This window comes from Eretmochelys imbricata, chromosome 20 (assembly GCF_965152235.1).
Source record: "Eretmochelys imbricata isolate rEreImb1 chromosome 20, rEreImb1.hap1, whole genome shotgun sequence".
Classification (NCBI taxonomy): Eukaryota; Metazoa; Chordata; order Testudines; family Cheloniidae; genus Eretmochelys; species Eretmochelys imbricata.
The window spans coordinates 16,565,375-16,592,326 of record NC_135591.1 but is presented as its reverse complement, the minus strand read 5'-3'; the positions used below and the strand labels follow the sequence as shown (position 1 = coordinate 16,592,326).

The window sequence follows — 26,952 nt, the reverse complement described above, 5'->3', positions numbered from 1 at the left end:
CAAAAAACACACTCCGTGTTTTAAGGGGAAAGCATGCTGCAGTGATTTGCAGTCGATAGGGTGTTTTCATTTAATACGCCTTTACAGCTAGAAGAACAACTTGGTATACATGGTCCCTTCTTACACCATCTCCCTAAGTCAGATGAAACTGACAAGTTACCAGGTTCCTGTTAGCCCTGCAAGACCCATAAAGTTACAGCAGAACGATCTGGATATTAGTCTTCCTCATCCTGTCAGACATCATCATTGGGGATGATATGAGGGGCGGGAGGAAGAGAGTTCCCTGGCTGAAGTTGTCACCAGCTTCTCACTGATGGGTCAGGACATAATGAAAATGATGGGGAAGACAGATGGAGGAGGATACTGTTAGGATATAGATATTCAGGCCCGTCTGTAAAGGCCTATACTCTAAGAATTTAGGTGTATTCTTATCACTTGGCTAGTTGTAGAGGTATAAAAGAAAGAATCAAAATCACTGTCTGCCAGTGTAAGGTCCTTCTCTTACTGTGACAGTCTGAGGCCCTGTCCTTAGGCTAAGGCCTTTGGCTAAGCAGCAGAAACAGTCATAAGTTGGGAAGCGACCGGTCACCTCCTCACATTCCAAACTAGTCACATTGAAATAAGGTGTTATTGGGCTGTTAGGAACACAATCCTGTCCTGATAATGCCTATCACCTCCAGAGAAAGGGAAGGGCCTAGAAGATGTAAAAGGAAACTTAGTTTGATAGCATCCTGTCTGGCAAGAACTCACTTATCAATAGCTGGGATGTGAAATCCTCATTTCTGTTTTCAGAGTAGCAGCCGTGTTAGTCTGTATTCGCAAAAAGAAAAAGGAGTACTTGTGGCACCTTAGAGACTAACAAATTTATTTCTGTGTTTGTTCTATCACTGTAGTCCCCATTTCCCCATTGTTTGTCTGTATAATCTCTGTCTGGTTCTGTGATTGTTTCTGTCTGCTGTATAATTAATTTTGCTGGGTGTAAACTAATTAAGGTGGTGGGATATAACTGGTTAAATAATCATGTTACAATATGTTGGGATTGGTTAGTTAATTTCAGTAAAATGATTGGTTAAGGTATAGCTAAGCAGAACTCAAGTTTCATATATAGTTTGCAGTCAATCAGGAAGTGGGTGGGTGGGGGAAATGGGAACAGGAAATGGAGGTGGGGAAATTGGAATCATGTTTGGCTAAGGGCAGGAATGGGAACAGGAACACAGGTGTAAGGCTCTGTGGTGTCAGAGCTGGGAAGGGGGACACTAAGGAAGGAAACTGGAATCATGCTTGCTGGAAGTTCACCCCAATAAACATTGAATTGTTTGCACCTTTGGACTCTGGGTATTGTTGCTCTCTGTTATCTGCGAGAAGGACCAGGGAAGTAAGTGGGTGAAGGAAAAAGCCCCCTAACAGATACTCTCTGGAGAATGTTCTGTAGCCTAGTACCCTTGAAGTATTTAGTAATATCATGCCCCAACATCTTTGGTACACAGTCAATACAGGCTTCACGCAAGAGAACCTCTCCAACCCCTTAATTTGTACATACCCACAGGTTTAATCTTCCCAGATCCTTCAGATAGCATCCCCTGCCTGGCATAGGCGCCGACTCCGTGGGTGCTCCGGGGCTGGAGCACCCACTGGCAGCTCCCCGTCCCAGCTCACCTCTGCCTCTCTCCTGAGCACGCCGCAGCTCCGCTTCTCCCCCTGGCTCCCAGCTCTTGTGCTGCAAAATAGCTGTTTTGGGCGGTAAGCACTGGGAGGGAAAGGGGAAATGCAACACGCTCGGCGAAGAGGCAGGGCTGGGGCAGGGATTTGGGGAGGAGTCCAAGGGAGCAGGAAGGGGGCTGAGTCAGGGGGGTGCAAGCACCCACCGGCGCCGAGGAAAGTTGGTGCCTGGGCTGCCTGGTATTATTCCTCTGAGCATTCCCTTAGCAAGCAGCCCTTTCTCTGACGCGGGCTCTCCCTCCTCCTGACTAGGAAGTACCTGTACTTTTTAGGGCCCAGACTCCTGACTCCCAGCATGCTTTGCTAAAGACTACTAATAGCCAGGGCTCCCTCCCCTGTTCTAACAGTGAGTGAAATCAGCTGGATCACACCCTAACTTGAGGTAGGCACAAACTCTCTTCAGATTACTTCCTGGTAAGACGTGCTTCTTACAGGGCTTGGGGTTTTCACGCCCCCTCTCGCCCCATATGAGAGTTTACTCTGTCACAGACCTGTCATTCAAGACCGTGAAATGGAACTTATGTAGCTTCCACTGAGTCACTTTTCTGACTGTACGCTCACTCAGAGAGTGCAGTGCTTGCATCATGTGCTGCCATGGCTCACATACACAATCTGCTCATATGCTAGATACTGCCCTCCAACGTGACCATTACAGGTGGCTCCTTCTTACCTTCATGACATTGAAAAGGACCTCTTGGCCTAGGCTGTCCTGTCCCTTGAAGAACTCATGCTCAGGATATGTGCGGGCTATGTCCCTCCGGATCAGCTTCTCGCAGGGGGAAGACATCTTCAGCAGCTCTGAATACTGGTTCTTGACAGGCATATCTGTGGCACTGCATAGAAGCTGCCATACAATGGCTCGGAAGTGGTGTGGGATTCCTTTCCGTATAAGCTCCTGGTGAAAAGCAAGGTATGGCAGATCATGAGCCAGCATGGGAGAACGTTCCAAAATCCTGGTATTTTGTGTGGCCCCTCTTTGTGCCACAAGGGGTGAGTGGGGTTCAATCCTGATGCACTTGCTGGCAAGGGTTTGGGATGCTGCAGAGGGCTCTGAAGAGGGCCCATCCTTTCTCACTTGTGATTGAGATGGATAGACATGGGGGTGAGTAGAGAAAGAATGTTTGTGGCAAGTCCTAGGACAGGGTTAGAGCCACAGAGGAAATCAAACCACCTTTGATCCTGAAAAGAATCTCAGATTTTGTTGGGAATGAGCATGGGGAGTGGGGGATGTCTGTGCTATCAGCCTCTCAATTTCTCGCTAACCTGCCCTCTTTCCTCACCTTCAGCAGTTTCTCTTTCTTCTTCCGCCATTCATCCCATTCATTGACAATCCTCCCCCATAGGATCCAGGTGTCCTCCTCGAGGTGGCTCAGGTTTGAGGAGGCTGAGGAGCTGGAGACTAAGGAGGAGCCGCTGTTCCTGCGGGAGCCATTCATGGAGCGCATGGACTTGGAATCTGCTTCCAGCAGCCTGCAAGAGATGCCATCACCATGGTGAGACCAGAGCTACTGCCACCCCTTCCCAGATTCCACGTAGCAAAGCCACAAGGGCAACAACCAAGCAACCATACAAGCCACGTAGCAAGACCACCGAAGCAAGTCTGTCCCTCTGGTGCTCTGCATCACATGCATGGAGCTAACACTCCTCATCCAAAGAGAAAGCGCTCCTGCAGGAAGAAGGGATATTAAAGTAACCAACCTCTGCAGCAAAAGCAGAAACAGGAGGGAGAGTTTAATGTGTTACTACATTACTTTTAAAAATAAAAGTTCAAGTTTGTGTGTTTCAGGAAGCGATTCGGACTCAAAGATTCCATCATGGGACACGGATTTTTTTGTCGAGGTATCTTTTAAGAACAAAAGTTTAACTAGACTTGCAAAAGGACTTTTTGAGAGGGAATTTACACCAGGTGTTATTCCTGGGGGAATTCTGCGCCAAAAAATTAAAGATTCTGCAAAATTTATTGGCAAAATAACACTATATAATCATGCCAGTTTCAATTATTTCGAATACCTGTAACAATACAGACAAAAATTTCCCCAGGAGTAGAGAGTTAAAGAAACCCCTAAAACAACACAGTTCCTATTTCTCTACCCCCCCCCTCGCCCCCCAGAGTCCAGCCAGATGGGCCAGGCACCTCTTCTCCCCCCAGAGCCCAGCCATGTCCCACCCGAGCCCAGACACTCACTCCCCCCCGCATAGCCCTGCTGCAACCCCCGCTCCACCCCGCCTAGACACTCACACCCTCTCCCCTCCAGAGCCCAGTTGCAAGCCCCCCGCCCTGACAGACACACTGCCTACCCCCCGATATGCCAGCTGTGGGCGCCCCGGCCTGGCCCAGGCATTCACATCTTCTACCCCTAGAGCGCAGGGATCCAGAGGGATAAACAGTCTGATGCTGGGTCCTGGGCTTGCACAGTTTCCTGCGTACCGCTGCCTCCTTCCTTCAGGGCTTGCTGGGAACTGCAGCTGACTGGAACCCTCCAGTTCCCTCCCACTGCCCTGTCTTTTATTTGTGAGCTAGGCTCTGCTGGGTCCAGCAGCCCCTAGTGGCAGCTAGCAGCACTGCAGCCCATTACTGGGGGGGGAAGAGAAAGAAAATTCTGTGCACACAACATTAATTTCTGCAAAATTCTGCATTGTGCAATGGTGTGGAATTCCCCCAGGAGTAAGGAGTGCAACCAGAGGCCAGGACAAACCCTCTGTACTGCTGTGGGAGGATCTTAGGATCTGTCAATTTCCAATTTAAGCTCTTTAACCCTTCTTGTCTTCTGTTTCAAAGGAAGATACCAACCTTTAAATACAGTCAGAATTAATGGGCAAGATGAACTCCATCTTGTCACCTTTTGGAAGTCACTTTAATAATCTGTTTTGATACCCCTCTTAATCTGGCTATGGGGAGTGTGTGGTGGGGGGGTGCTATTCAGCACATTACTACCTTTAAAAATAGATTAAATGTAAACCTTAATGTTATGTTGTTAGAACACAACACTTTAAAGTTTACATTTCATGAGGAAAAGAATAACTGACATCAGCCTATGTACAACACAGCCAAGTTCACTTATTCCTGGGCCCTTGATCTCACAACCCTAATGCTAGGGGCCTTTGCATTTAATTGTCTAGGAAAAACAGAAGTCTGGAGTTAATCAGTGCACATACTTTCCAAGCTCCTCTGTGGGTTTACGTATTCTTGCTCCACTGTTGAACTCTCATGCCCTGGCCTGAAGGCATTCTGATCAAACTTAAAAAAAAAAAAACTTTAAAAAATTGCCTTTGGGCAGAGACCAAACTAGAAGGTATCAGATTAAAAGGTGAATGATTCAGAAAGTGATGACCCTGGACTACAGGGTGTTATAACTAAAGATGTCTGGAGACCTTATATAGGAGATATTAGCAAGAAGCAAATTAGAATAAGAATCACAGCCCCTTTCGCTCTGTGTGTCTATGGCACTTAACATCATTGGGCCCCAACCCTGGCTGGGGCTTACTGTAGCACTACATTGTTATTCCCTTATGATGCCACCACGTGGACATTTAAAATAATTGCAGGCTACGTGATGTACATCAGCATAGCTCTACTGAAGTCAATAGAAATAGGGCATTTAAATCAGCTGAAATTCTGCCCCTACATTTCAGGATACCAAAGTGCTTTATAAAGAAACTGTATGCATTGTTGTAGTCGTGTAAGTCCCAGGAGATTAGAGAGACAAAGTGGGTGAGATAATAAGACCAACTTGTGTTGATGAGAGAGACAAGCTTTGGAGCGTACACAGAGCTCTTATTTAGGTCTGGGAAATTTAAGCAAATCCATAACTTTGCTAGACACTAAAAATCATGGATTGAACGGTCACTGGATTTATGGTTTATTACAACTCCTGTCCCCCATCACTGGAGAGGTGTTAACAGGCTACTTCACCTTGAATGGTCCCTTGAAAGGTGTTAACTGCTTATGCTAAACGATCTGTTCCACCTTGTATTTAGCTGTGACACCCTGAATACATTTCCCAGACCTAAAGAAGAACTCTGTGTAAGCTCGAAAGCTTCTCTCTCACCAACACAAGTTGGTCTTACCACCTCACCCACCTTGTCTTTCTTACAAAGGAAATTAAAAGGCAAAGCAAGAGAAGAGTTCTTCACCTTTCAGTGAAATGCTACCACCTCTGGGATGGGACACAGCACGTATTTAACAGCACACAGCAACACTGTGCTACAGTTTAGAACAGGAAATGAAGATGAGCTACAAATTAAACTGCACAGGGAGTTTTAACCATGCAAGATATAGTAACCCAATACCTAATTTGTAACCTGGCCAAGACAGAGGTATCACCCCCACTCTTGCTAGAAGTACCATTATCTTCAGCCACCACAAGCAGGCAGCACCTTTGCTTTCCATTTCATCTGAAGACAAATCATTGTTCAAAGCTGCTGAACCCTTACCAGGATTCTGCATTTTTCCTCCAGTCACTCAGACAATAGAGCTTAGAGCTGGTTGTGTTTCCTTTTAAACATTCAGCAACTAAGAAATCAGATGTGCTCAGGGACACCCAAGTGCACCCCCTCAGAGCAATCAGAGAGGGAAGGAAATCTACAACTGAGCTACAGAGTCAGATGCCTATTGGGGCAGAAATGAGCAATGAAAGTGGCTTTTGTTATCTGCAGCACAAGCTAGGGCCGTGCAGAGTGACTTCCTGATTTGAGACTAATAATTACTCTTAATATAGTATTAAACTCAGCAATGAAGCTGAACAGAAAAGGAGTCTCCCTTTCCAGAAATTCTCAGCGTCACTTTAAGAAAAATCACCTTCTTGATTAAAAGAACGTGGCACATTATAGAGCTGAGTGGGACACAGAGAGAAGCAGAATGGAGGCAGTTTCAGTGCACAGAGGATACAGTATAGTTTCAGGGGACATTCTAAAAGATGGGAAAGGGTACTGAATCTGGTGCCTTTCTGAATATCAGTTCATCCTACCAACAGCTGCATCTTTCTGCTTTCAAGTTCAGCTGGCAAGGTTGGCTGCCATTTTTTGACTCAGAGTCATCAAATTAGAGACTGATTGATTGGCTGCTGAGGAACAGGGAGAGGAAAGTATGAGGAAACAGGATGATCACTACCTGGCAAGGTCAGTGTCCCCCATCCTCTTCCTCACACTGTGTAATTCCTCCCCTTCCCCACCACAAACTGCATCCCCGAGACGTCAACCTGTTGATAGGAACCTCCTCCAGCAGCGTCCTTGCCATAGCACAATCAGAGATCTAGGAGAAGCATTTGCTTTTGTGGCCTGGATTCTTTAAAGACAGATGGACAGAGAATCATAGATTGAATGGTTTGCTAGAGTCCTCTCCTGCTACAGGGGGAAGGTTAGCCTCCCACTCATGATGGGAGGAAGGAAAATGGCATTTATAGAGTCATGGCTGGAACTATGCAAAGCCAACAGACACAGATTCCAAGGCCAAAAGGGACCATTGTGATCATCTAATCTGACCTCCTGTAGAACACCGGTCATAGAACTTCCTCAAATCAAATCTGGTGCCCTCAGAATGGTTTTTCCAGAATAGACATCACTAGAGAAACCATTCATTTTACACTCAGAAAAAAAAACATCTTACCTGGAGAATGAGAAGAGGCCTGGGGATCGAACTCAGGTTCGCAATGTGGCCATTGCGTTGCGTTGATACTAAGTGCACATATTGGGATTCACATTTGCTCTCGTGGGGTGTGGTGCTGGGCCCTTGGCCAGAACCTCCTGTTAGCAGGATATGCTTCTTGCCAAGGCAGAGTAGAAGATAATTACTTGATTAACTCATCTCCACTACAAGTTTAACAGTGGAGATCAAAGTTTAAAAATAATTTGTTTTAAACTTTGAAAATTGCACTTAAGCACAGGAGACGGGATTTCTTTCTTTCTTTTTTTTTTTTTTTTTAAAAGCAAGAATTATCCAGACCATCTTTTACCAGGGTAAGATGCAGCACATGATGCTATTTCAAATGGTCCTTTTCAGACACTTTAATGAAATAACTTTATTAATGTCTTCAACAGATCCTCTCTCTCGGTTTTTCCCCACACGGTGGATCACAACCCTCCAATGGGTCACGAGAAGATTGTTGCCAGTTCAGAGAGGAGGCCCCAGGGGGCTGTGGAGGAGAATGGGAGAATGAGCCCATCTTGTGCTCACCCCATAGCAGCTCCTGTCCCATGGGGGTGAGCCTGGCTCCCTGCTCTGGGAGTTGTGAGTTAGTGCATGGGGTTGCAGTGCCACTCAGGTTTGGCCTGGCTGCGGGGTGAGTGTGGGCGGCCTTCCACTCCGACCCAACCCTGCCTTTGGGGGCCTCCCCTCTGCATCTGACTGGGATTAGGGTTGCAGTGCCCTGATGGAGAGTGTTGCTGAAGGTGGTCAGTGTCCACTCAGTGGGGCAAGGAGGAGGAGAAGCTGGCAGAGGAGTAGAAGAATGCTGGCCTATGATTTTGCCCCCCCATCCCCGAATTTGGATCCTGTGTGGGTCACAGGAAAAAAGACAAGATGCAGTTAGTGGGTCATCTTAGTTACAAGTTAGGATCAGGAGTTCCCAAACGCCTTCTGTCTCCAACTAGGGATGTAAAATAGTAAACAGTTAACCGGTAAGCACTAGTCTTACCGATTAACTGCCCTAGCCATTAACCCCAGCTGTGCTGGCCAGAGCAACCTCAGCCCAGGGCCAGCCAGAGCAGCCCCAGCCCCAGCAGTTAACCGGTTAAACAATATAATTAGGGGTGCCAATTAAATCGCAGTTAACTCACACGATTAACTCAAAAAAAATAATCATGATTAATCGTACTTATAACAATACCAACTGAAAATTTATTAAATATTTTTGGATTTTTTCCACATTTTCAAAATTGATTTCAATTACAACACAGAATACAAACAACACAGTGCGCACTTTATATTATTTTTATTACAAATATATGAACTGTAAAACTAAAAAACAAAATAAGTGATATTTTTCAATTCACCTCATATAAGTACTGAAGTGCAATCTCTGTCATGAAAGTGTAACTTACAAATGCAGATTCTTTTGGTTACATAACTGCATTCAAAAACAAAACAGTGTAAAACTTTAGCACCTACGAAGTCCACTCAGTCCTACTTCTTATTCTGCCAATCGCTAAGACAAACAAGTTTGTTTACATTGAGGGGAGATACTGCTGCCTGCTTCTTATTTACAGTGTCACCTGAAAGTGAGAACAGGCATTTGCATGGCACTTTTGTAGCCGACGTTGCAAAGTATTTACATGCCAGATATGCTAAACATTCGCATGCCCCTTCCATTCTTCAGCCACCATTCCAGAGGACATGCTTCAATGCTGATGCTTGTTAAAAATATAAAATAAAAGTGTGTCATTTAAATTTGTGACTGGACTCCTTGGGGGGAGAATTGTAGGTCTCCTGCTCTGTTTTACCCGCATTCTGCTTATATTTAATCTTATAGCATTCTCGGATGATGACCCAGCATATGTTCGTTTTAAGAACACTTTCACAGCAGATTTGACAAAACGCAAAGAAGGTACCAATGTGAGATTTCTAAAAATAGCTATAGCACTCGACCCAAGGTTTAAGAATCTGAAGTGCCGTCCAAAATCAGAGGGACGAGGTGAGGAGCATGCTTTCAGAAGTCTTAAAAGAGCAACACTCCAATGCAGAAACTACAGAATGCGAACCACCAAAAAAGAAAATCAACCTTCTGCTGGTAGTGTCTGACTCAGATTATGAAAATGAACATGCGTCAGTCCACACTGCTTTGGATCATTATCAAGCAGAACCCATCATAAGCATGGAAGCATGTCCTCTGGAATGGTGGTTGAAGCATAAAGGGACATATGAATCTTTAGCGCATCTGGCACTTAAATATCTTGCAACGCCAGCTACAACAGTGCCATGCGAATGCCTGTTCTCACTTTCAGGTGACACTGTAAACAAGAAGCAGGCAGCATTATCTCCTGCAAATTGTAACCAACCTTGTTAGTCTGAATGATTGGCTGACCAAGAAGTAGGACCGAGTGTACTTGTAGGATCTAAAGTTTTACAGTGTTTTATTTATGAATGCAGGGTTGGTTGTCTTTTTTTTTAAAAAACATAATTCTACATTTTTAAGTTCAACTTTCATGATAAAGATATTGCACTACAATACCTGTATGAGGTGAACTGAAAAATACAATTTTTTGTTGTTTTACACTGTAAAATATTTGTAATAAAAAATATAAAGTGAGCACTGTACTTTGTATTCTGTGTTGTAATTGAAATTAATATATTTGAAAATAATGTAAATCCAAAAATATGTAATCCAAATATATTTAAAATAAATAGTATTCTATTGTTTAATCGCATGATTAATCACAATTAATTTTTGTAATTGCTTGACAGCCCTAGATACAATTTTAATTGTTTACACGGTTAACTTTTTAAAACAATATTTCCATCCCTATCTCCAACAGGCTAGAGATCACAAGGTCTCAGCAACATTCTTGTACTTTGTTAAAATGCAGCTATTTGCTTGGTTTCCCAGAGAATCATTAACAACTGTCTGTATGGACAGATGACAAAAGAAGTTCCAGCTGCCATGAGCTAAATTACCATGAATGTAAACACTAAAATTGCCCCATTCTAAAAAAGAACAAGCTGTGGAAACACCCACGTCTCACAGGGAAGTTGGTGCCTTCCCTTACCCCTTTATTTTGCAAACTTGAGCTGCACAAGGCTCTTTACACTTCCAGTGTCCAGACCTCTCGTGTTTGGGTCAGATGTTAAAGAGAACACGTTCACTTGTATTCTAAAAACAACACAAAACCAACAAGGGAATCATTTTTCCCCATCAGAAACTGCAGATGAGGCAGATACTAAATTCATCAGGAGATAGGCTGCCATTGCCTTTATCCTTCCAGAGATCTTTTGTCCCAGGACAAATGCTACAGGCCAGTTTTTCTCCTTGGATGCTCAGAGGTAACATCTGCCAATGTTAAGGGGACTCAGGTGCATGTCTCCAAGGGCAGAATTTGGCCCAGACTAATTAAGCCTCACAACCCCTCTTTGGGGAAGGTAAGTATTATTATCCTCCATTTTAAAGATGGAGGAAACAAGGCACAGAATGGTGAAATGACTTGCCTCAGGCTACAGATTAAGAGGCAGAGTGGGAAAAGATGTCCAGCACCCAGTTTTGCAGACCAGATAATTGGTCTGTTACTGTGGACACTATGCACTGTGGTAGGTGGATGTTTTCTGTAAACAGCTACCCAGCTGGAACTATACCTACTATGGAGCAAGTGGCAGGTACCTCAAGAATGAGATCTGCTGGACAGAGTAACTCAAGTGATTGGCTGAAATATATGGCGCCTTTCACCTCTAGATCACTGAAGCAAAAGTGACCTAGTTTAGTTAAAAACCCTTGGTCACTACCATTCATCTTCTGGCTGCAGGGGGATCTCTGAAGTGAGCTGTTGGTGGGGAGAAGGAAGCTTGCATACACTTGCCACTAGCACAAGACTGTCAGACACAACTGAGGTCTTGCTGATAGGCAGGAGTGAGGCAAAGGACTGTATGGGCCTTACAGGCCAAGCTGTCCTTTCACCTAAAGAGGCAATCCCCCCAGGTCAGGCTGACACACATTGCTGGAGCACTTAAGCAGCACTGTTCTTTGGTGGTTTCACGCTACGGTTCAGATACAGGTGATGACACATTGCACAATACAACATAGAGAGACTCCTTGGATTATAAATTACCTCCCATCGGCCTTGGCCTCCTCAGCAACAAGGACACACTAGAACTTTAAGCTTCCCTCACCTGTTCTGTTCCTCCAGCTTTGCCAACAGCTCCAGCTCATCTGGGCTTAGGTTCTCTGAATCTGAGGTGGGGGAGCATGCTGGCGCAGAGTTGACAGAAGAAAGAGCCTCATGGGAGGAAGAGTCTGGGCTGACTGCCGGACTTGCCATCTCAGGAAGGCTGAGGGTATCAGGGATGTTCATTCGCAAAATCCACAGGAACACCCTTCAGGAAAGTCAAAGTTTCATCTGGAAGTGAAGAAGCAGCATCAATACACATGGACAGCACCAGAATCTATAGCTCCTTTATTTTAGACCTTTTCTTACCCACACTGTGTCAGTTTCAGCAGCCACTGGCTCCCCTATGGAAAACTGAATTATGCTAAATAGGGCTGTTGCTTAATCACAGTTAACTCACGCAATTAATTAAAAAAAATTGTGATTAATCGCAGTTTTAAAATCGCACTGTTAAACAACAGAATATCAACTGAAATTTATTAAATATTTTGGATGTTTTTCTATATTCATATATATTGTATTCTGTATTTCAGTGAAATCAAGTATATTTTTTATTACAAATATCTGCTCTGTAAAAATGAAAAGAAATAGTAATTTTCAATTCACCTCATACAAGTACTGCAGTGCAATCTCCTTTTGTGAAAGTGAAAATTACAAATTGTTTTGTTTTTGAATGCAGTTATGTAACAAAAAAAAATCTATGTAAAACTTCAGCGCCTATAAGTCCACTCAGTCCTACCTCTTGTTCAGCCAATTGCTAAGACAAAACAAGTTGTTTCCATTTACAGGATATAATGCCTCCCTCTTCTTATTTACAATGTCACCAGAAAGTAAGTACAGGCATTTGCATGGCACTTTTGTAGTCGGCATTGCAAGGTATTTACGTGCCAGATATGCTAAACATTTGCATGCCCCTTCATGCTTCAGACGCCATTCCAGAAGACATGCTTCCATGCTGATGACTCATTAAAAAAAATAATGTGAGCTACAGCATCCGATACAGTTGCATCCGATGAAGTGAGCTGTAGCTCACGAAAGCTTATGCTCAAATAAATTGGTTAGTCTCTAAGGTGCCACAAGTACTCCTTTTCTTTTTGCGAATATAGACTAACATGGCTGTCACTCTGAAACCTGTCATTTTAAGAACACTTTCACTACAGATTTCACAAAATGCATAGAAGGTACCAATGTGAGATTTCTAAAGATAGCTATCGCACTGGACCCAAGGTTTAAGAATCTGAAGTGTCTTCCAAGATCTGAGAGGGAAGAGGTGTGGAACATGCTTTCAGAAGTCTTAAAAGAGCAACACTCCAATGCAGAAACTACAGAATCCGAACCACCAAAAAAGAAAATCAACCTTCTGCTGGTGGTGTCTGACTCAGATTACGAAAATGAACATGCGTCGGTCTGTACTGCTTTGGATTGTTATCGAGCAGAACCCGTCATCAGCATGGAAGCAGGTCCTCTGGAATGGTGGTTGAAGCATGAAGGGATATATGAATCTTTAGTGCATCTGGCACATAAATATCTAGCGACACCGGCTACAACAGTGCAATGAGAAAACCTGTTCTCACACTCAGGTGACACTGTAAACAAGAAGCAGGCAGCATTATCTCCAGCAAATGTAAACAAACTTGTTTGTCTGAGCGAATGGCTGAACAAGAAGGGCTGAGTGGACTTTCAGGCTCTAAAATTTTACATTGTTTTATTTTTGAATACAGGTTTTTTGTGCATAATTCTACATTTGTAAATTCAACTTTAATGACAAAGAGATGCACTACAGTACTTGTATTATTAGGTGAACTGAAAAATACTAGTTCTTTGGTTTTTATGGTGCAAATACTTGTAATCAAAAATAAAGTGAGCACTGTACAAGTTGTATTCTGGGTTGTAACTGAAATCAATATATTTGCAAGTGTAGAAAACATCAAAAAATATTTAAACAAACAGTATTCTATTATTGTTTAACAGTGTGATTAATCGCATGATTAAGTTTTTTAATCGCTTGACAGCCCTAATGCTAAACCAACAGGGTATTGACTGAAATGTAGATAACCTTCAACTCAGCACTCTCAGTCTAATCTCATGCCCCTTCGTTTCCATTAGGAACCGCTCAACTACCCAGTGCAGAGATTCATGTCCATGTTGGCCTCATCCAATGCCTTCTGTCATGGTCTCTCCCAGGCCCAAGACTCCAGACTTTGCACCCATTGTTTGCAGTCTGTCACCATAAGGGAGCTTTTAGGGTGAGTTGAAAGGACCACATCTCTAGCAACAAACTGCCCCTTTATACAGGTTTAATTTTATGCCGTTTAAAAACCAATTTAAATAAATTGATCCAAAAGTCACAATTAAATTTAAGTCAGTTTAAAGGCTTGTCCACACAAGGAGTTATTCTGAAGTATTTATTCCTGATTAACTCCATGTGTGGACACCCTTATTCTGGAATAGGAGTACCTGATTCCGAATTAGTTTCTCTGAATTGGATTAAGCTAACTTGGAATTAGGCAGTTTTACTCCAGAGTAACAATATCCACACATGGAGTTAACCAGGAATAGCTGATCTGCTTTACATTCTCACCCTATTTCATTCTAGATTATCTTTAATAAATAGATAAATCCGGAGATTTAAGAGTATCAACTCTTGATGGCACTGGTTAAACTAAATCAGTTTTAAAAAATCATACCTATAGCTAATCTGGTGCAACTTTGAATATGGACAATGCTTTAGCACCCAGGTAGGATGTGGACTCAGAGGGGTCAGCACCTCTACTGGTGGACCTAAAGCACAATGGGTTTTTCATAGATGGCTTACACCCAAATACTAACCAGGCCTGACTCCCATTACTTGCAAGATCTGACAAGATCACAGCCCAAATTCACGTATGGCTGCAGACTATACTATCTATTTTAGGTACTTAGATGGCTCCCATTACCATAATATCTGAGTGCCCCTCAACAGTTAGCATATTTATCCTCACAACACTTCTGTGATGTAGGATAGTGTTTGCAAGCCAATTTGAATTATGTTTTTCAAGACAGAGGGAAGTCACATGCAGCTAGTTTATACTTACCCACAGCATTCCTTCCATCTATGGATTTTGTAAATTTAACCTTTTAAAAACCTCAGTCAAGTTTCTCAGAGATGATTTGTTGGATGATGACAGACATAACAGCAGCCTTAGCTATGAATTAATTTATGGTTGGTGTCAGCCTTCAGGTTACTAAAACGTGGTTTAGTTTATGTATTAATACAATATTTTACAGAGGAATTCCTCCCAGGGAGGGCAAGACTAGAGTGATTGAGACAGAGCAGTCCACAGAGTCTACTTTGTGCGTCACAGCAGGAGAGTGGGGTGGGAGGAGGTATTTTTTCATGCTTTGTGTGTATATAAAAAGATCTACACTTTCCACAGTATGCATCCGATGAAGTGAGCTGTAGCTCACGAAAGCTTATGCTCAAATAAATTGGTTAGTCTCTAAGGTGCCACAAGTACTCCTTTTCTTTTTGCGAATACAGACTAACACAGCTGTTACTCTGAAACAAACATTAGTAGCATGCAGAAGGATATTTCCTCATGCACGCATACCGTTTCTTAAGTTTGATCTCAAGCTGGCAGAGCACTGCACTTTCCAGGGACACAAACAAGGGTCACCTATCCCTTCAACTTGGACCCACTGCTCAGGTATATTTTTAAACCCTTTGTGCTGCTCTTCTTATTCTAACAAGCTTGCATCAATGTCTCCTGAGTTAACCATTGAGGGCATCCCACACAGGAACCAAGTAAGGTGCTTTGACCACAGAGTGATTGACACAGGTTTCCAAAGCTGCTCCAATAAGTCTCCCTCACATGAAATCTAAAAGAGTACACTCCACATGTAGTCAACTAACTAAGTGGCCTTTCCTCATGGCATACAGAACATGGGGTTGGGATGGTTGGAAGGCAGGTGTGTTCGCAAGTCAAAGTGGTCTGCTGAATGAAAGAGCTGGAGGACCAGTGTACTAGTCACCACTGGGATAGATGGGGGAAGATCAGAGAACAAGGCTCTGACAGACAAATGTACCTCTCTCTGACCACTTCTAACAGTCAAGTCTTTGGCAGCCCTGACATTACAATTCCCCTGTCACTTCCTACACTTTTTTTAGGAGAAGAATACTCCTGTATCAACACTTTGTACATCCAGTACCTGTCTTAAATTTATGGCAAAAGGTACTTGCTGAAACAGGCATTGAAAACCACACATGAAGATCCAAGTTGTTACACTCGGACAGAACTGCATAAGGAATGCGAGAGGGTCTCATTCTGCCCTTCCCTAACCTGCAATTTGGCTACCTCTGCCCAATTAGTAGGGTGAACATACGTCCCATTTTGGCTGAGACAAACCATTTTTAAGCCCTATCCTGGTTGTTCCAATTTTTCTGGCAAAACTTGGCATTTATCCTGTTTGCTCTTGCCAACTGATCATCAGTTTTGCCAAAAAAGTGGGGTGCGACCTCTAGTGGGGTGCAGAGGAATGTGCGGGGGCTGGGGGGAGGGGGAGAAGAGGAGTGACAACACCAGCCCCTTGCAGGAGGAGGGCTCAGGAGAGCACCTTAACCTGGGCCGGCCCTGCACGAGCAAGTGGCAGGGAGTCTTGGGCCAGCCCCGGGCACACGGGGAAAGAAGGCCTCAGGCTGGTCCTGCACGGGGAAGCGTGTGGATGGGGTTCCCTCAGGCCGGCCTGTGGTATGTCCTGTTTTCCCTTTGGGAAAATATGGTCACCCTACCAATTAGGGTGAAGAGTCTGGCATACTGAACTCAACTTGAGAAGACCAATAGAGTATACCGATACCTCAGGAAAGACAGACATCACAATACTGAAAAGTTTTAGTAAGTACAGTGGGTTCATAATAGAACTTAGAGTACAGAAGGCAACAAAGGTGCCCAGTATATTGTTTTCATACTGGGGATAAAGCACTGAAATAAGACCAAGGAGGCTGGTATATTACACTGAAGCATCAGGTCTGTAGCACTGAGATACACCTAAAACAGTGGCAGACCCTGGCGGGCAGAGGGGACCTAAGCATCAATTTCTGCTGAGCACAAACACTCATTAAAAACAAACAACACACACACACACACACACACATCCCTCTGATTTGCACAGGTGCTGTGCAGCCACAGCTCCCACGGAGTTCAGTGAAAGCTGCAGCTGCTCAGTGCTTCTGAAAATCAGGTCACAAGGCTTTTAGCTTGCATTTATTGCTGAGAACCTTCCAAAAGTGAACCCATACAGGGCTGTTTCCCTGAGACTACAGGCAGAGATTTGGTACCTCTCTCGCTCCCCATTGCTTTCTAAACAAGTGAAATTAACAAGACTCATCCTAGTTTCACCATAGTTGTTCTAGGCAGCCAGGAAACTGACAAGAATGTCAAGTTAAAACTTAGGCTGCTGTAGCTGCAAGCAGTGATACTATTTGTGACGGACAACCATCCCCCTTCACCCCCACCCAGAAAAACCCAACACCACAGAGGCTGGAGGAAGGATAGAATAGGAGACCCCCTCCACCCCTGTATTTAGGAGGCTTTGGAGTGTGGGTGGAAGGGGAAAGAGTTCATCTCTTCCAGGAGCTTGGGATCTGTGCAGAGAAGAGAAGCAAGAGGCTTCAAAAACTGGTATATCTATCATCCAAGGGCAATGAAAAATAAAGATGTATAAAAACAATAAATAAAAAGAGTCTGGGGGGTCACCTTGGAAGGAACTCCCCTCCAGTAGCTGGAAGTGGTGGAGTAGAGCTTCTCAGTTAGACACTGATTCTGGACTTAACTGGTGCCTCGATCTTTTGTAACAACCTCTGTCCAGTAACGTGTAGTCCTCTAGAAATCCACCATGCCTTGTCCTAGTTATGATAATAGGGCTGATTAATCAATGTGATAAATGATTATGCAGGCTTCTACTAATTTTATAGCTATTTGTCAGCTGCAAACATGTAACATGTGCTTCAATTTCTCCCCCGTTCCCTTAATACAGGAAGGGTATGACATGTTCTTATAAATCTCAGCCTCATTTATTTGCTGACACCAGCAGGGCATTACTGTAAAATTACAACTATTATCCACAGACTGGAAGCACCATGTCTGAAAAATGCAGCAAAGTTAATTTTACCACTGTGAACAATGCAGCTAGCTCTGCCTGTTTTAACAGACCCAGACACTTTTAAAAGGGAACATTTTCTAGTGCTTATTAATAAGTGATCCCTTATGCTTCCTGGATTAATTGAGCATTATTTTACTCCCAGCTCTTCTGAGCATCCCTGTTACAACAGGCAACTGGCAGCTAAGTGCAGGTTTGGATCCAAGGAAGAGGCACTGACAGGGTACACTGTAGCAATCAGTGCCACAATCCTGCTTCTCATTCGTAGATCTACAAAGGTTTCACTGCAAACACGCTTGCTGGGTGTGATGTGTTTGATCATCTCTTCTCTGTCACTATGCAAAAATGCCTGTGCCATTGTACATTTCTCAGTCTTCTTCCGGGGAGGAGCTCAAGGAGCAAATCTGGTTTAACAGCTCCTAATAACAATGGAAATTATACAGGACATGAAAAACTCTTCATAAAATTGTACCCACTCATGTTTGTAATCAATTGAACATGTTTCCATATGAACTCTGAATAATAATGATCACTACACAATTCACTGCTATAAAAATGGGCATTATGCAAGGAGTATGATTAGCTGATAGATTCTAGCACAGCACGTAGCTGGTTATAAATCAGAGGTCAGGACTCATTAGCTAATTGTTTATAACATTAATAAAGTATGTTTTGTTACAAGTAACAACGCTTTGAGAAGGACAGGTATAAGCAGATACCTGCACTGCTCAAGAGGTGTGGTTGAAAAGGCTTCACCTTCAGCCTTACAGGATAGTATAAGGCCATAAGAAAACAGGAACACATGACAAAGGCAACCTGAAAACCAAATCAATCATGACATTTCAAAAGCTTCAGGGCTACATTGGGAATGGCACTGAGCTTGCAGGGCCCTAATTTGATTCCTGGCACAAGAGGGTGCCTATTGCTAATAAGACAACCTGCAGTAACTATCAGTGAACAAAACAGTAACAAATGTTATGAACAGCTCTGAGATGAGAGGAAAAACAACCAAACCACCCTGAGAAACAGGGTTTTGGAAGACAAAATATTTTTAGTAATTAACATTCCTTATTTACCTGCATCAAGTTTAATTCAATCTCAATGCAAACCAGATGCCATCAGAATAAGTGACTGCCTATTGTGAAAGATGCTTGCTTAGGTCTACTTCAAGAAGGATTAAGCTGTGCTATAATTTTAAGTTGTCAGAAAACTGACTATCCTAGTAGGGAGCAGCATTTCATACAGCTTCCATCCCTTCATCAGAAGGAAAGTGGGCACACTAAAAAGACTAAAAACCTGGAACAGCCAGACAGAAAGAGTGGATAAGACAGACAACACCTGATAATAACTTAAAGTTATTTCAGTTTGGAATATCGTGTTAACATGCCGTTAGGTTAATAGTTCTGAAGTTCAGCAAAGTTTAACCAAAACATTCAAGTCTAAAGGGCATAGCTACTCGGCCCTAGGAGGAAGATGGGAATTAAATTGTTAACAGAAGTGGCTGCATTAAAAGGGACTGGTTAGTGAGTAGCTTTTTTTTTTTTTTTTTTTTTTTTTAAAAAGGAAAAAATCCCAAGACCTAGATTAAGGTTGAGCAATTCTGCTTCCAACTCCATGATCTGCTTCCAACTGGTGCCGTACAACTGACACTAGTCTTGCCCCATTGCACCGTTAAGATTTTCTGTGAATTATTACATTCTATCATCAAAAATAATTTAAGCAGAAGTGCCATATTGAAGACTTCACAGACCTCTCTGTGAAGTCTTCAATATCATTTACAGGGAAAAGATCACTTCACTACCATCTGTGGTTCTGTGATGCTTAAGAAATAATAGTCTTGAAGTAAACTTTCATAGATTCAGCCAGCCTATAAGATCTTTCTCAAATTGTCTTGAGCAGATCTTATTTTTATATCTATAGGGAACAAAACACACATTTTCAGAAGCAAGTATCGCCTATACTGGGACTGTAATTTTAAACTCACATCCTCCTTGCTCTTAATATCACCAGCAGAAACCTTTGCTGAAACCTTAAGGAATGTCCCAAATTTTGCTTCATTCTGAAACAAAACCAAGGTTCTATTTTAAAATCATTAACATTTTTTGGAAGGGATAAACATTTAGCAGCTTTCCAAAAAGCAATTGGAAGCAAAAACCAGCATTATCCTTAACATAAGACATAGCCTTGTTTTATTTTACACACACCCACACCTTTCTGATAACATGCTTAAAATTCACTGTAATGCTTAGAGTTCTACAGTGGAGTAATGACATCTACTAAAAACATGAGTCCAGTGGACTAGTATACAGCTGCCAAGATACAGTATTTATCATATAGACTTTTTCACCTTTTGTACAAAAGAAATTTCCCTCTAATTTTCCACCATGGGACAGGGAAGGACATCAGAACTCTATAGCTTGGGGTATGCCAAGATTAAAAGGCTACTGGTTTATTCATACCAGTGCAGTTAACCATTAGGAGCGAATCACCCACAATTGCAGCAGTTAATTCAGTACCTGGCTGAGTTATCACATGTTCAGGCAAGGAGGAGGATAAGAAAGAAATTAATATAATAAACCCTTCATTTTAGTAGGACTGTCCAATCCACATATCTAACATTGCCACAAGTGCTCGAAGATTAAAAAACCACTTTGTTCTTCCTAGCTCTGAAGTTTACAGGGTCTTAATTTAGCAGCTCTACATCATCCAAGATGTAGGCTCCTCTAGTTCGCTGGTTCAAATCCATTTCTGAGGGTGGTGGGAGTTTTAGAAGCACCATGGGATTCAGACAGGTAGTTTGAGGACTCGTGACATTCTCATTTGGGGGTGTGAATCTGGTTTCTGACCCAGGGGAAAGACAACTCATGTTTGTCATTCACTAGAGTCATTCCACTTTTTAATGAGCCTCAAAATAATATCTAAACAATGGGGCAATCTTAAATGCTATATTAAAATCTATATTTCTGCAGAGGGATACGATGGCAGCCCTAGGTCTGAGTTTTCTTGCTTTTATTAGTTTAACTGAGACTGTATCCAGTGTTAAACAGCTCATGCAACAATGCTGATATCAGACACAGAAGCAGCTCTAGTAATATGACTAAATGTTAGCATTATGACTATGTTAGACTTTCCAGGCAAAAACTCAATGACCTCTACGGTGCAAGAATCTTCTTCACTTCAGTGGGAGTTCTGAGTAACAACATGCCAAAAAGTATAGGGGGAAAAAAAAAAAAATCAGAACACACCATCAGTGTCATCATTCAAAGCCTTACCATTGCACAGGAGCCTTGCAAGGTGCTAAAATACCACAGTTCAGACACAGTAGAATTATATAGCTAGGACAGCTACTCTGATGGCATAATCCCTATTAATCAAATTGCCATCAATGCCCCCAAACCTCCCAAGTTGTAGGAGGTCTTAGAGGACTGAGTGAGCAACAGGTCTTGAACTCTAAAGCTCAAAGGTTTTCTCTTCAGGGCAGCTGCAAGATGCATTGGTGCAAACAGCATGTGGTGAAACTAAATTGAATTGGTGCTGTAAAAACTGTCCTTTAAGACAACCACCTAAGTAGCCAATGAACAGTCTACCACCTAACACACTGAATCAAAAGTCTTCCCTTCCCAATTTCATTTTGCACGATGTATTTTCAACACAGATCATCAGTCTTTGTATGTATGCAAATATCTCGTTGTGCTAAGCATCTCACAAGTATAGGCAATCCAATTTCAATAACTTTCCTGGCATGACAAATCATAGAAGTGTTGCTAGAGTCAATATATCTGGACTCCAGATATAGGTCAGTTTAAAAAGAACACCTTTAAATATACATTTTATAACATTAGAATGATGTAATGTTGCTAATATACTTCAGAAAAACTTCAAGGTCATAAGAAACCCTTAGTTCTCAGTCTTTGGCTGCCAGTATTTACCAAAGAATCTATTACTCCCAAGCACACCTATAAAGTCCCATTGAGATCAATGTCACAGGCAACCCAGGGCTTTATTACTTTATTACTGAATGTTAAAGTAAATATTGCTTTAAAGGGCAAGTGTCAAGTTTGTTAGGTCTGAAATTATATTGGCCAATTGTCCTGGATCTTGCATGATGAACCCACACATGTACATGTCACATCTCCTCTTCTGAGAGCCATAGCAAGCCACTAGGGCCCTATAATTTCAAAGAATCTTGCACTCTAATGTGGACAGCAGAGAAGGACGGATGGTAAAACTCATGCCTACAAGCCAGAGCAAGTTCAATGCTCTAGGATTTTTTGAAGTCGGCTACCCAACAGAGAAACTGGGTTTCATCCCAACTTGTGGCTCTTCTTTTGGATGGTAATAAAAGTATTGGAGAGCACTGGCTATTTCCCCACCCATCCCCAAATTAAATTTTTGTAGACTGACATGTTCAAAGGCATTTCAGGGTTTTAAGCAACCGAATCCTTGTCAGTGGGAATTGGGTACCAAGCCTCTTTAGCCTCCTTTACAAATCTGAAACTTAAATGTTATTGGGTTTTTCTGGAGGGTCGGGGATGTTTTTTGATACATGAAATTTTCAGCACACTTTTCTAAAGTTTCCTAAAACAAAAATGTTGCCATAGGAGAAATTCACAAATGGACATAAGATTCAACTACTAAGCGGAAAAAGAATTTTGTTTCAAATATAAAGTTGTTTTTCCATTGGATATCCCAACTGCAAAACCAGGTCCATTGATAATTTACAATTGGAAAGGTCTTTGTCAACAGTATGTATGTCATGTATTAGATTGATGGGACTTCATATCTTGGCTGTTTCACATTAATATACTTCTTGATACTTAGAGTGTAAGAAATAAAGCATGGTTAAGAGAAACTCCACAACCATGGATCAAAAATTTTCCCTCTTCTGCTCACTAGTTCAGGAAGGATATCTGGAAGCATTAACTGATCCTGGAAACCGTGATACCAGTTGACCAAAAAAAGTCATATCGTTCAAATGATCTTTTTTTTCCACTTCAATTTTGACATGATTTCAGCAGCTGACATCTCAGTCTCCAATGTCAGCGGGTCACAGTTATACTACTTGAAGGCTGAGACACCAAGCTACTTCCAAATGGTAAATGACACCAGTTTCTAACTGTTAAGGCCCCATCTATTTTACAGAAGTTAGTACTCATTTTTTTGGAACTGTGTATGAATTAGCGTAGACTAGCTTCTGGCACTTTTACTATATCAGCTAATCTTGCTGGAGGTGTCTGTATTATGGAAAAGATACTTTAGGCCTTGTCTACAAGAACAATTAGCTGAAATGGCACGCTAGTGGCCTAAAGCACTCTAACCAACTACTAACAAGCATCAGCAGGATGTATGCTGACAGACTGCGGCAGGCTAGCGTGGGACAGATTCATACCCCATTTTACCACAAACAAATTGTTTGTGTAGACGAGCTCTTAGTGTAAATAGCCTGCCAGTTGCCAACACCATTTTATGCATTCTGTTCATGAGACCTGCCCACAGCAAGTCTGAGCAATAGTTTTCAAAGCCATGCTGGCAGCGGAGGGTTGTCTACACTAGAGCGTTTAACATGATTAGCACTGATGGAGATGAACTTCCAATGTCATAGTCAAAGTTCACAGTGTGCATTTATGAAAGAGTAGTAAAATTACTTAAAGCCCCATCTACCCAAATGCTTGTGTCACTGCTGAAAAATGGGTATCAGTTTTCCAAGTGCAGAAGCACCCTAGTTGCTCCTGAGACAGTGGCTGCTAAAATCCTATCTAAAGTCAAGTGGAAAACGACAACACAGGATGGTGATCAAAATAATTTGATTTTTTAAAAGGTGCCAATAAGTTGCAACTTGGGCTGACAACAAAGGTTTTATATTCTTGAGAAGTTTTCCATTGGTACCTAGTCTGGTGATGTGCAAGAATCTCAGACTAGCAGTGCTTTCTTTGCATTGATCCAGGACTGACTAAAGCAAGTCCCAGGGACACCAAAAATCAACCTAATTTTCATTCCCTGCAAGCAACCTACTAAGCAGTTAACAAACATCTGGGCCATTTTGAGGCATTTTCTTTCTACAAGCAAATCAGTCACAGCAGAGATCCTCCTCTTCGTAATTTAGCCATTTTGGGCATACTGAATAGGCAAAAATTAAACCCGAAGATTGGAGCATTTAACACCATTTTGGCAATCTTTCATTCGAAGACAGTCAGTTGGCAGTGTATTTTTTAAAAGTTATCTCAAGAGGGACAAGCTGTGTCCAAGGTTTCTACCCCGGTTACTAAACCCCACTAAAAATGAACACAATGGGCACAATAACAAACCTTCAGCTATAGCACAATTCAGTGGATGCTGCCACTACACTTGCCAAGTGATATCCAGTTAGACCAGAGGTTCTCAAAATTTTTTTTTTAGCTCCCCTCCCAACATACTATAAAAACGCCATGGCCCACTTGTGCCACAATAACTGTTTTTTCTGCATATAAAAGCCAGGGACGGTGTTAGGGGGTAGCAGGCAGGGCAATTGCCTGGGGCCCCATGCCACAGGGGTTCCCACAAAGCCACATTGTTCAGGCTTCAGCCCCATGCGGTGGGGCTTTGGTGTTCTGTCCTTGGTCCCAGCGAGTCTAATGCTAGCCCTGCTTGGAGGCCCCCCTGAAATCTGCTCGAGGCACCCTAGGGGGCCCTGGACCCTTGGTTAAGAACTACTGAGTTAGACCTTGAGACAATCCTCATGTCTGCGCTGGGTTCAGCAAAGCCATCAACTAAGGGATTTTGGATACTGGCCTAACAACAGGCCAAAAAAGGAGCAAGGCCCACGCAAGAGCTAGAACTGGGGAGTGAATATCTCAGTTTCAGCAGCAGATACCATTTCAGAAAAGGAGGCAAAGGGAGGGCTCCTTCTAGAACAGACTAGGATATCACTTGGCAGGTGTAGTGGCAGCATCCGTTGAATTGTGCTATAACTGAAGGTTTGATTCCCTGGCCTAGATTTCACATTTTTTTAACCCAGAAGAAGATGGTAGCTGCTGGGATTGGGACACAGAGAGACACAGCTTCAGTGGCCAGGAGCTGGTGATGTGCCAGTGCGTGCTGAAGGCAGATGTGCCAGCTTCTACCATCTTTCCCCTGGAAAGAGAGGGGATCTGGCACTCTCCCTTCCCTATGCCCATCTCACAGGGATATGAGGGGCTGTGGGACGGGGGTAACACTGCGCAGGGGCTGTGGGACGGGGGTAACACTGCGCCTGGGGGAATAGGGCATATGTGAAATCCTCCTGGCGGTTGGGGGAAAAGGAGGGCACTAGGGGAACAGGGAATATCCACGCCTCTGGGCAAGAGACCAGGCACTCCCTAGAGGGGAGGGGGGTTACAGATGCCACTCACCGAGCTGGGAGAGGAGGGGGAGCCCAAGGCAGGAGGGGTTTGGTTTGGGGGTCAGGGTGAATCACTCCTATCCCAGGGCAGGCTGGGCGAAGGAGCAGTTGGTTGGGAGGGGGCTCGCCGTGGCTGGGGGTGGCAGGCGGAGTCTGGGAGCAGACGCCCCCCCTCCATCTTTCTGACAGGGATTCGGGGGGAGGGGGGGAGGGTAGCCGGACCCAACCAGGCTGGAGCGGGGAGGGGGGAGCAGGCACCCCGCCGGGGAGGGTGGGCCCCACCACCCCGCACACACGGGGATCAGGGTGTCTGGATGGGGGAAGGGCACTGGGAACCAGCCGTCCCCGGGCTGGGGGGAGGCCCCCGGCTGCTCCTCCTACCTGCGCGGCGCTGCCATAGCGGCTCCCCAGCCTCCTCCTCAGGGGGGCGGGGGACCGAACCCCGCGGGCGCGGGCCCGGCCTCCTCTCCCCAAGTCACCGCATGAACGGGGGCGGGGGCGCCGGGCTCCGCAGCGGCCATGGAACCGCCACCTCCCCCGCCGGCTGCCCGGACCAGGCGGGCGGACGGACAGACTGACTGACTGACTGACAGGCAGCTCCGCCCTCCGCCCTCCGCCCTCCTCCCCGCCCCCTCGCCCCGCTACCCAATCCCGCCCCGAGAAGGTACACTCTGAGCCCGCCTACCGAGCCACATCCTCCAATCGGAGCTCAGGGCTGGGAACAGACCCGTATCCACACCCACCAGCAGTCGGAGAGGGAATGAACTGCGGTTCCGAGAGGAGAAGGGTGGAGTGGGGGCGGGGATATAAGCCACGCCTATTAAACGATTAACCAATAGCCACCGAGAATAGTTAATAGACAAGACTTCCCACCCATTACGTTGAAAAAGACGTTGAGTGGCAGGACACAGGGGGCAGGACTCTCCTTGTTGCAGAGACCAATAGAAATCGCAAGAGGTATTGATAGACAGGTCTCTTCACCTATCAAGTGCAGAAAAGCTTTGGCGTGACATGCTTTGTGATGGAAGACAATAATCCCCACCTCTTGCTCCCAGGGCCAATAGGTTAGCAGTCTAGCTTTGATTGACAGGTAACTAAACGGATCAGTTACAGGAAGGTTTCGCAGTGGCAGCTCGGCAAACCAATGGATTGTGAAGACCGAGCTGTCCAGGTCTGTCGCGGCCCTCTGAGCTGGAGAAGAGTTCTAATTGGTAGAGAGCAGGAGACGGACAAGGCTCTCAACCTATGGGGCGTCGAGTAGCTGGAGTCGCGTTACTGAAGGGAATTTTGCCTTGCTTTAGTTACCTTTCACCAGGCGGAGCCAAGCGCAGGAAGTGGGGGGAGAGGCTGGAGGAGAAACGTTGAGGGAGGGGTCCATGGGGGGTTGCCAGGGGGTTCCCAGGGAGAACTGGGGGAGGGGGCCTGAGGGGTTGCCAGGGGGTTAGGGAGCATTGGGAGAGGTGGGCCTTGCGGGGTTGCCACGGGGTTCCCAGGGAGCCCTGGGGGAGGGGGCCTGAAGGGTTGCCGGGGGGTTAGGGAGCATTGGGAGAGGGGGCCTGAGGGGTGGCAGGGGGTTCCCAGGGAGCTTTGGTGGAGGGGGCACTTAGGGGTGGCAGGGGGTTAGGGAGCATTGGGGGAGGGGCCCCCGAGGGGTTGGTAGGAGGTTCCCAGAGAGCATGGGGGATCCCCAAGGAGCCCATAGGGGATTGGCTCAGGAGTGTCAGGCCCCCAAGTATTTCCTCAGCCCTTTCTCTCCTGACACAACCTTATTTCTGCCCTTTAACTAGCAACAGTTGGTCAGTTGTGAAGCATGCTATGTATGAGCTTAAATTGCACCCCATTCCATTGCCCTGAAACTTCACAGCCCCTTAGCCCCATCCCTGGCCCCCTTTTGGCTCATTATGTCTCAGCCCATCAGCAGAACATGTCCCCAA

General features: G+C 44.3%; 1 protein-coding gene across 6 annotated transcripts in view; it reads right to left on the bottom strand.

Moving 5' to 3' along the window:
• The window catches only part of EVI5L (ecotropic viral integration site 5 like), an 81,027-nt gene extending 55,454 nt beyond the window's left edge, over positions 1–25,573 (bottom strand). For 5 of the 6 annotated variants that reach the window (XM_077839010.1, XM_077839004.1, XM_077839007.1 and 2 more), the window contains exons 1-4: positions 25,400–25,573; positions 11,531–11,757; positions 3,000–3,189; positions 2,390–2,614 (exon numbers count right to left, since the gene is read on the bottom strand). In XM_077839010.1, coding sequence (XP_077695136.1) covers positions 2,390–2,614; positions 3,000–3,189; positions 11,531–11,712 — 597 coding nt within the window. In that variant the 5' untranslated portion in view covers positions 11,713–11,757; positions 25,400–25,573. Of the gene's footprint in view, positions 1–2,389; positions 2,615–2,999; positions 3,190–11,530; positions 11,758–17,258; positions 17,405–25,399 lie in introns of those variants that run through there. The other variant, XM_077839005.1, reaches the window with a different exon arrangement.
• Positions 25,574–26,952: the final 1,379 nt, after the last annotated feature.